Here is a 10,811-nt window from a genome sequence, read left to right on the forward strand (position 1 = left end):
TATTTAGAATTACACAGTCGAGGTGAAGGAACCTCCGCAAGGCATGCAACCACCCACTCAGAACATTGTTAAAAAGCCTCAACTTCAACCGAGTAGACTCAGAAAATTCGTGGCGAAGAACAGCGCCGGCTTGAGAATACGAGCCCATCCGTCGTTGCAAAGCGAACAGATTGGATTCGTCTCGGTTAACGGCACTATAGCTTTCGTTGATGAGGTAATTAACAAGCTTTACTTATTGGAGCTTTGATATTAAATTTATTTTATAAAACTTGCTGTAAAGAGGAACAAATAAAAATAATACACATTTTCTCTCTCTCTCTCTCTCTTGTCAAATCTGAAAATATCAAGAAAATTGGAAAAAATATTTCTTGTATTCTTATCTCATATAATTTTAATTTAAATTATTTTTTTACACATTTCTAAGACGAATACAATATTTATAAATGATAGTAAATTCTCTTTACTTTCGCCTAACTCAGATTCATAACGACGATGGTGTCTGGCTACGATTAAATGCAGAGACAATCAAGGAATACTGTAATAGTAGTCATCTTGAGGCTTGGTGTTTGCAATATAATCAACATTTAGGAAAAACTCTGCTTCTCCCTGTAGAAGAACCAAAATCCATTTTAGATCAAGTTATCAAGGAAACTATTTTGCGGAAACGTCCTGATGCTAGCGATGAGTACGTAAGAAATGTCTCATATGTCATCTATTTTCGGTTATTTCCTAATTTAATTCTTGCAGCAAGAGAAAGACGGTGACCTTCGACGCCGGAAGAAGTATGATAGTCGTGAAATGCGGCGCTTCCGGACATAATATTAGAAGCAAACCGAATCTGAAAGGCGCGCCTGTTGGAATGTTAGCGCTTGGAAATACAGTGACCGTGCAAGAATATGTAAGTTGATCTATTACTATTAAATACCCGCATCTCTCCTTTTATGCGGCACCTCATGATTCATCTCTTACAGTGCGTAAATCATGAAGGAACTTGGGTACGCATTGATGACGATTCAGTGGCAAAATATTGCTTCGATAAGAATCGAGGTGTAGAGGCATGGTCGCTCGCGATTAACAAACAAACCAATGTGATTTATATGAAACTTGAGCAGGATTTAGAGAACGATCCGATCGAGAAAAAGCCGATGATACCGGACCCAGCTCTTTCACCGAGCAATAAAGGTTTCGATTTTTCCGTGCCTTCTGTTAGTCATGAAGGCTTCAACTTTACTACACAAAACTATACACCGGATACAGCGGAATCCATTGATAGTTGCAATACAAACCCATTTGTTTTCGGCTCATACAATCAACATGACTCGCCAGGTATATAATCGTAAAAATAAATCCAAATAACTTGTTGCATTCAAATATTTGCTAAATATGTATGTATATCTTTTAGGGAGCGAACGCTTCACACCAGAAAAAGCTGATGGTACTCCAAAGTTCTCAAAACCTCATTCCAAGGAAAGAGTAGCCAAGGAGCGAGAAAGAGAAGGTGGCGGAGGAAAATTTAGCGTTCTTCAAAAGTGGCTAAGAGGGGATGATAAATGCCATGGAGAGAAAAGAAGTTCACCGGGCAGGTATTTATATGCATACGTAGTAATCTTTCGATAAATCTTTAATGTTTCAATAAAACAATACAACTTTTTCAATACAACTTTTTCAAATTAAAGAATTCATTTATACAATTTTAAAATATTCCTTTTAATGTTTCGTGCGTGAATTTTGAGATTATCAATTTTTTCGATGAAAGTTAAGTCATAATGCATGATTGCTTCTTTATCATAAATTGCAAATTCTTAAACTTCCTCAATTTAAAATTTAAAATTTTCTGTACAAGTATCTATCTCAGTCCGTATTATTAATGATTTTCAGAGATTTCTCTGAATTTGTGGGCGTATCTGTAAAGGAGTTGGTAAAAGCTATGGGAGAAAGCCGCGCAAATGGCAACGGAGCGACACCGCCGGAAACTCCGCGGCGAATGTCAAGAAGTTCTTCGCCAAAGAATCCCCAAGGTGGGTCACCCAGATTTCACAGCCCTTCTTCCAGTCCAGTCCCAATACCCGGTACGTATGAATTATTTGTTATTCTATTGAATACGTGTGGTCATCATTTCTCTATCGGACTCTATTAAACGTGTTATTTCATAATTTATTTCTAACATTATACATCCGTGTGTGTACTTTTGTATAATTTGGCACAGTTGCTTTGAAAATGAAATTATTTCAGAAGCTGTGAGAACGGACGCTGATACTTGTAAGGCAATATTTCATGTATTTATGTTCTATTTTTCTCTATTGTGTACTAGAATAAAGAAATAATATTTGACATAGTAATTTTATAATGAAATATATGATAGATGATAGAAAAAATTTAGACAATTATATTAACTATTAAATACTCTATTTGAATTAGTTATAATAAATTAGTAATGTTGATCTTAGCTGGGTCCAGTCGACAGCCAGCTGTTTCTGGCAATTGTCTCTTCCCTCCTGCTGCTAACGCACCAGGTACTCGTTCTCCTATCCTATTTGAAGTTGTAAAGATATCGAATAGTGCACAAATTCTGTATCTTCGAAAATCTATTTTAACATTATCACTATTTACTTTACATATAGGATTGATGGCACGATAAAATTCACTTCGTATTGATCAGTAAATATTATGACATCGTATTATGCATGTGCGATAACATAATTGCAATCGGAATGGCACGCGACGATCATTTCGTTTTTTACATACGCATGATTAATTACATATTACATTATATACGCACAAAGTAAACTTTTTACTACGCAGTCCAAGAATGTAGTAAGGCTTCGCGATTAAGACAACTCGACACAACAAAAATACAATTAATCCAAATTATTAGGTGGGAGAAGCGCGATAGGAGGGGGAGAGAGTATGAATAGCAGCCCTGTACTCTGCGGCTCTCCCCGAAGTGTCGGCCTCTCCCCGTTAGGTAAGGTCACTAATACACGCTAATTCATCCTATCCTAGTTTACATTACATCGAGATTTATACTGCAAACAGTAAGATTTCGTATTGCTATTTTTGCACTTTAATGTTTACCAAGAGACACATATCCTTTGAAACTTTTGTCCAAAAACTTTTAATTTACACACGATCGCACGAAGTAATCTGCACGATTTGAATGAATTCTCTCTGAATGAATTCTCTAAATGTTGTAAAAGTCTTGCTCTGTCACTGTCCAGTAAGGTGAGAAATTGAATCCTTGTCATTTAAATTGAATTTCCGAATGTATTCGGAATTTATCCTTCCCATGCAACTTAATCGTTGATACATTATCATTCTTTTTTTGAAGTGTCAGGAGGGATGGTTGACAGCATAACGTCGCAACGTCGTGGCTCAACGCAGAGCGACACAAGTGCCTTGGTTAGCAGCTTGACGAGAGATCCATCACAGTCACCGAGCGGTATTAGCACTACTGCCAATACGCGTGATCTATCACCGAGTCCAAGTTGCAGTTCTTTACACATGAGATCTGAAGGTAGCATAGCTAGTCCACCCGACACCCCCAAGAAGGAATGTGCTGTAAGTAATGTAGTGTAAAAGTCTTCTTTCTTTATTTTCTTCAATGGCAAACACACGAAGAGACTTTCATATATAATAGCGTCTATAGAATTATGCAAAGAATAGAGAAGTACATTATTTTTTAAAGGATACGCAAGAAAGTCCGCGCAAAATGTCTCAAGCGCAAACGCAGACAAGTCCCGAAAGTGCTACCACAGCTATGAAGGGTCATTTCAACATCGGTTCATCCGGAGTAAAGGACGAGCGACATTCGCCGAAAATGAACAGAAGAGATCACATAAAAGCTGTGAAAACGAGAGCAAAGCGTGCTATGTCACCCGCCAACACACAGCAGAGTCCCAGTCCTAATCGTGCTCTAAATTTATGTAAAGACAAGGTGAAAGAAGCAATCAGTCCTTCCGTAGCAGAATGTCTGAGAGCTGTTTTCGCCGCGTTCTTGTGGCATGAAGGAATTGTACATGACGCCATGGCTTGCGCGAGTTTTCTCAAGTTCCACCCAAGTTTACCGAAACAGGGTGCGCTAGTAGTAACTAGGCAAACTGTTGTGCAATCCAGCGACAAGCAGCAACAGGAGCAAAAAGCACGTCAAAGACACTCCGTCGAGGTGACAAATGCCGGTAATTATTTGCACATTCAGCCAAGCACGTTGGAGACTCTCACGCGATCAGCCGCGAACGCTAATGCCAATAGGAGTAGGAAAAAGCAGGAGAACACGATCAAGGAAGAAATTCAGGCGAGTGCGGGCAAACTTAGTTCTCTGCCTGAATTTCATACAGTCGCGATATTACCACCAGCGTTAAAGAGCTTAGTTTTTCTATGGGAAGAACTTAGCACCAATTGTCTTCAAGCCATCGAACAACAATCGATTTTGCCTAGTCCCATATCGCAGATACAAACGATGAAATTGGTGAAGCGACCAATACCGGAGAAACGTCCCAGAGAGGACAAAATGAAAGAACGTGAGAAGAAAGGTAGCCGCAAGAAGAAAGAATGGAAGCCCATTGGCAGAGCGAACGCGTCTGAGGTTTTAGCGGGAATTGAACGGGAGACTATCTGTGAACTCTGTGGCTTGATGTTTCCACATCCAGTCACTTATCATATGAAAATGGTACATCCAGGCTGCGGCTGGCACGCGGGCGGAAAAGGATACAACAGCGGCGGAAACTATTGCGTGGGGTGGGCAGGCAATTGCGGTGATGGTGGGGTCGGTGGTAGCTCGTGGTACTTAATCTGCGACACGTGTAGAGATAAGTATCTGAAGGCCAGAAAGAATAAATTCGCGAAGAAATTCGTAAGCGGAATTTCCAAAAGAAAAAATGGCACGAGCAAAATTCTGTCTCCGATTAACAGTCCTGGCGGAAACGAAACTCATATAATTATGAAGAACAACGCAATGTTTTTACTGGATTTAGCTAGTGCTTCTGGCTTTAATATCCCTAAACAGCAAAGACGACCGTCGCAGACTTTATCGTCCGTGGCTGAGAATTATAGCCCTCCTGAGGCCACTGGACCGTTTCCTCCTACTGGACCATTCCAATGTTTGCAAGCCTTAGGTGTTCATCATTCGCAGAGTCATGATGAAAGGTATTACGAAGAAACTCTGAGACGTGAAAATGGACAACAAAATAATTATGAGGGAAACAGTAGCACATTCAACAACACAAACGGCAGGGTAAGGAAATATTTTTCTTTTTGCTATTTTTAACAATGAATCATTGCTTTAATTATCGTTATCTTACTTGCAGCCATTATCAGAATATCCAACGAGTGATAGTGATAATGAAAGTGGTAAAAATCGTAGTACCTTTCATAGATCCGTATCTATGTCTACCGGTGCACCTTGGGCCAGAAACAGTAACGACGGCAGAGTCGTTATGATGAGAAAACGAAATAATAGCAGTAGCGAAATGAATAATGGTATGATTTTATTTTACACGACAATTACAAATACGTTAGATGGAGAAATAAATTTTTTTCTTAATAAATATTAGTACAATATGTCTTGTTGTTTTTCAGAAGCGGGTTCTTCGCTTCTATGTTATCCATCCGCTGCACTGCAAAAACTAGTGCCATCAATGGATCAGTCTGCTATAGTATCCACTAGTCAAATCGAAATAGCGAGTAATGATCGAATAGAAATTCTCATGAGACCTGTAATGTTGTTCGTTCTTCAACAACACAACCTGCAACACCTGCAACTTGCGATGAAGCAAGCGTTGCGCCGTGCCGCTTGTCGAGTTTACGCGATGCAGGCGTTAAATTGGCTTTTGAGAAGCGTAACACAACCAATTTGTTTGCATGACTTACTTTGGTGGTTTGTCTCGTCTCTTACACCAGTTGTTGCTTCTGATAGTACGGATGCGAATGATGATGATAACAGAACAGAAAAGAAGGAAGATCACGTAAGTATTTTTAATAAGAATTTATTTAATAAGAAGAAGAATTTATTTGTTACTTGTTAATATTTGTAGACGAATGTGTCATCTAATATTGTGATTAATTTGTAGGATATGATTGGTGTCAGCGAGCACCCTTTAAGTGATTTAGTAATAGCTGGAGAATCCGTCAATCCATTACCTACTGTGTTTCATACTTTGCTGCAAACAATTGCGGATTTAATGCTATTACCACCACTTGGTAAGTTATTAGCAAATTAAAAGATGTTTAATAAATGTATTATAATAACATTGATTTACAGGATCTCCGTTACAACAAGCTGCGATTCGTTGCTGGGGTATTCGATTTACGCCAGCAGATCATATGTTCCTACATAGAAGTCATGTATTTAGTAACATCAGTAAAATCCTGTCGCGATCCGAGGAAGAAGAAGATGTAACGATGAGTATGCACGAGAGTCACCAATCAACAGTTTCACAACAGATGAGTAGTTGGGTGGAGGCTTTGAAGGATTTAACATCCAACGTTGAGATCAAAGCATCTAGTAGACAAGCCATGATTGGTAGTCTAACAGACAATTCTACAGAAACATTTTGGGAATCTGGAGACGAAGATCGTAATAAAACTAAAGTGATTACAATCCTCTGTGGCGCTCATTCCTTACCTAGAATGTTATATGTACACATAGATAATTGCCGCGATTTAACAGTAAGTTCTTTTCATAAAACTGAATTACTTTATTTAACAATATTTGTCTAATCTGAAATTTATTTATAAGCACAAAGTGTCAAGTGTGACTTTCTTATCTGGTATCAACGCCGACGAGATGATAAAACTAAGATATGTAGAGATCGAAAGTAGATCAGCTGGCTGGATTAATTGCCCAATCACTGGTAATATAAGCAATTATAATTAGTATATTAGATTGCATATTAAAGGCATTTTAAAAATGTATTTTATTTTAAGAAATGCTGACTCTGTTCTAAATATATAATAATATAATTTATTTATATAATATATTTCTTCATAGATCAACGCCATATAGTTGTGGGTATGGAACTAAAGGGCCCAGATAATTCTTTGCGAGTTCGTCAAATCAGATTACTGGGCGAGGTCGAAGGAGGATCTCTGAAAATAGGAAAACAGCTAAGCGCACAAACTATTCAACAAAGAAATTGCGAGGCAGAAACTTTGAAGGTGTTTCGACTAATCACATCTCAGGTGAGTAGTACGCATGATTTTTTGTAATTTACTTTTTGTTGTAATGTTTTCTGCAATGTCATATTGTGTATCACAGGTATTTGGGAAACTTATACAAGGAGAAAAGCAACAACAGATGGAACCGACGGAAGGTGCTAATGAGGATTTAGAGGACAGTAACGATCTCCGGGAGCATATGGTTGGCATATTGTTCAGCAGAAGCAATTTAACGCACTTACAGAAACAAGTATGCACTCATATCGTGCAAGCCATTAGAAAGGAGACTTTACGCTTGAGAGAAGAATGGGAGACACTTTTATGTTCACCGACACCTGCTAATAGCGTGTTGAGCGACAATAGTGATCTTCCAAAAGCGGCCGATACTTATTGTTTCGAAATGCTTTCCATGGTTCTTGCTCTAAGTGGTAGTTCTGTAGGACAGTATTACTTATCGCATCAAACCGGATTATTAAAAGATCTATTGAGTTTATTGCATACCGGATCGGCAAGAGTGCAACGTCAAGTATGTTCCATTAGCTTTGCAAAATTAAATGTGAAGTTTGAAACAATTTTCAGCATAATATTGTTTCATATTTTTAGGTAACATCTCTTCTACGACGGATATTGCCCGAAATTAAACCTGAAACACTAGCAAACGTTATAAACGTCGAACGACTACCACCTACTGATTTTAGTATCGTATCCGCTGCAAACAGCGGCTTTACTCATGCTTTAGATTTCGACGAACATTCCGCCGGAATTCTCGATGTATTTTTAAGCTGTATTGCAAAAGCATTAACCGTGCAAGTCAAAATGAAAGGAAAAGAAAACAATGGCAAAGCGCTTCAAACCGTTTCATTAGCCACTAGCATCCATCCGAAAAGTTACGTCGGAACAAGATGGTGGTTAAGGGGTTGCATGACGCGTAAGCTGGCAGAAGTAATAATTCAACTTTTAAAGGATATGGCATCGGTGAGTATTATGATTAGTTCATTTTGTAATATCTAAACTAATGTGTGGTTTTTTACTATTAGGGTAAATTATCTGAGGAATGGGCATCTGTAACGAAAGCAGCTATAGCAGAAAATATCCTAAACTTAACTAGATTGGACGAGAAGAGTCGCGATCCTACAGAATGCCTTCGATCTCCAACGCTGTGGTTAGCACTGGCTTCTTTGTGCGTTTTGAATTCGGAACATGTAGAAAGACTATCGTCTGGTCAGTGGAGCGGTTCTGAAGGACAGCAATTGCCACCAAGGGTAAGATTATCATTGTATCTTCGAATTATTGTGTATAGTATAACTAACTTTGCTCTTTTTTTATAGCCAACATGTAGTAATCATGATGATGATGAAACCACAGCTATTATTCAATGTAATGTTTGTGGTAATTTATGCGCGGAATGCGATCGAATTCTACACCTTCATAGAAGAACGAGAACGCATCTCAGACAAGTATGTAAGGAGGAGGAAGAAGCGATACGAGTAGATCTTCATGAAGGTTGTGGTAGAACGAAGCTATTCTGGATTTTGGCTTTGGCAGACAGTAGGACACTGAAGGCATTGGTAGAATTTCGTGACGGCGCGCCGAGAAAACCGGTTGGCGCCACTACTGGTATTTGTAGATTTTGCGGTACTACGGGAAATACGGGTTTGCTAGCAATAGGCAATATTTGCGCCGATCATGATTGCCAGGAACACGCTAAAAATGCGTGTAACATGGTTCATTCCTGCGGCCACATTTGTGGGGGTGTTAGGAATGAGAGAACTTGCTTGCCTTGCCTTCATCGTTGCTTACCAGGGACCGATTTGAAACAGGACGCCGATGACATGTGCATGATTTGCTTCACTGAGGCCCTGTCTTGCGCTCCAGCGATTCAGTTGCAGTGCGGCCATGTATTCCATCTACATTGTTGTCGACACGTTTTGATGAAGCGTTGGGTGGGACCACGAATCACGTTCGGTTTCTCTTTGTGTCCGATCTGCAAAATATCGATGGATCATCCGACATTGTCCGAGCAATTGGAAAGTGTGAAAGAGCTATACGAAGATGTACGAAGGAAGGCACTAATGCGCTTGGAATACGAAGGCTTACACAAGTAATATCTTCTCAATTTCGTCAATGACGCAAAATTGATGCCATTTTTTAATATATTGAAATTATTTTATTTTTTCACAGGGCCGAAGGAGCTTTTGCACCGGGCGGTCGTTATCAAGACTCCGCTGCTTACGCAATGGAACGGTATGCGTATTATGTGTGTTACAAGTGTCAGAAGGCTTATTACGGTGGTGAAGCACGTTGCGATGCGCAGTTAGGCGGGGAATCGTTCGACACCGAAGCACGGAGCAGACTTCCTTGAGTATAAATGCCGATATTGCTGTTCGGTAGCGGTATTCTTCTGCTTCGGAACAACACACTTCTGTAAGCCTTGCCACGATGATTTTCAACGTGTTACTACTATCCCGAAGAGTGAGCTGCCTATGTGTCCTGCTGGTACATAAAATATTTCCGATTTTCATAATGATAACTATTTTTCAAGCAATAACCTATAATATTGTTCTATTCTTCAAAGGTCCTAAGGCTAAGCAACTGGAAGGAGATGAATGTCCATTGCATGTAAAGCATCCACCGACGGGAGAAGAATTTGCTCTAGGTTGCGGAATTTGCCGCAACGCGCACACATTCTAAGCTTCCAGTGCCGTTTTGTGATTTTTATGAAATATGGAATTGATGCAGATTAGAGTAGGATATGAGAACGAGATACATCATTTAATGCGCAATGATAAGTTTACGATGCAAGAGGGGTATTATCTGTGTTAAGTAATGGATAAACCGTTTCTATCGCTAAATTTAGTAATTAGCTATTGACGGTAGACAGATGGATGCATAAGCTTGTGTTTCAAACTTTCACATGTAAATCAAGAAGCAAATTTGAACGTTGTTGCACGATGTAACAGAAGATATCCAATTATAATATATACAATTGTCTCTTTTAATTCATAAAATAATATAATTCTCTGTACTATTTATAAGAAATGACCGAGTATTTAGTACTGATAATACTCAAACGAGAGTTATTGTACGTAAAGGAAATGTATATTTAAGAACCATTACTCTAAATATCATTTAAATAATAGAAACGGGAGACAAAGATAGATAAAAGTCAGGTTGTACGTAATATAATTATATATATTTATGTATATAGATATAATATATATAATTATATTATTATATATAATTATATTATTATGTATAATTTTATATATATATATATAAAATAACTGGGGAATGGTAGTAACTCGTTACTTGTAACAAAATTACAGTTACAAGTTACTTTTTTTGGTAACTTTATTGGTAACTGCGTTACTTTTTTTTTTAACTGTGACGGTAACGAATTTTACAATTACTTTACGTACGATTAGTAGACACTCGTAGCGTTCGAGACTAGAAAATCCTTAGGCACCCGTCCGTTTTGGAGGTCGTCGATTTAAAAAAAGTAATGAAAAATTACTTTTTCAAGTAACTGTAACTGTAATGAGTTACTTTTAAATTTCGGTAACTTGTTACTTTTTCTACTCGGTAACTGTAACTTGTTATTTTCAAAAAGTTAACTTTCCATTCCCTGATAATAACATACATATATAAATAATTATATA

General features: G+C 38.3%; 1 protein-coding gene across 1 annotated transcript in view; it reads left to right on the forward strand.

Moving 5' to 3' along the window:
• The window catches only part of hiw (MYC binding protein highwire), a 182,175-nt gene extending 171,968 nt beyond the window's left edge, over positions 1–10,207 (forward strand). Inside the window, 24 exon segments of the mRNA XM_018452630.1 lie at positions 8–214; positions 480–685; positions 748–898; positions 972–1,326; positions 1,403–1,583; positions 1,879–2,069; positions 2,233–2,259; positions 2,448–2,513; positions 2,876–2,965; positions 3,329–3,558; positions 3,686–5,230; positions 5,304–5,475; positions 5,575–5,960; positions 6,066–6,195; positions 6,257–6,663; positions 6,734–6,848; positions 6,986–7,176; positions 7,253–7,678; positions 7,756–8,127; positions 8,190–8,414; positions 8,481–9,253; positions 9,334–9,474; positions 9,476–9,648; positions 9,728–10,207. Of these exon segments, the coding sequence (XP_018308132.1) occupies positions 8–214; positions 480–685; positions 748–898; positions 972–1,326; positions 1,403–1,583; positions 1,879–2,069; positions 2,233–2,259; positions 2,448–2,513; positions 2,876–2,965; positions 3,329–3,558; positions 3,686–5,230; positions 5,304–5,475; positions 5,575–5,960; positions 6,066–6,195; positions 6,257–6,663; positions 6,734–6,848; positions 6,986–7,176; positions 7,253–7,678; positions 7,756–8,127; positions 8,190–8,414; positions 8,481–9,253; positions 9,334–9,474; positions 9,476–9,648; positions 9,728–9,843 (6,876 nt within the window). The 3' untranslated portion in view covers positions 9,844–10,207.
• Positions 10,208–10,811: the final 604 nt, after the last annotated feature.

Source organism: Mycetomoellerius zeteki, unplaced genomic scaffold (genome assembly GCF_001594055.1).
Source record: "Mycetomoellerius zeteki isolate Tzet28-1 unplaced genomic scaffold, Tzet1.0 scaffold35, whole genome shotgun sequence".
NCBI classification, from domain to species: Eukaryota; Metazoa; Arthropoda; class Insecta; order Hymenoptera; family Formicidae; genus Mycetomoellerius; species Mycetomoellerius zeteki.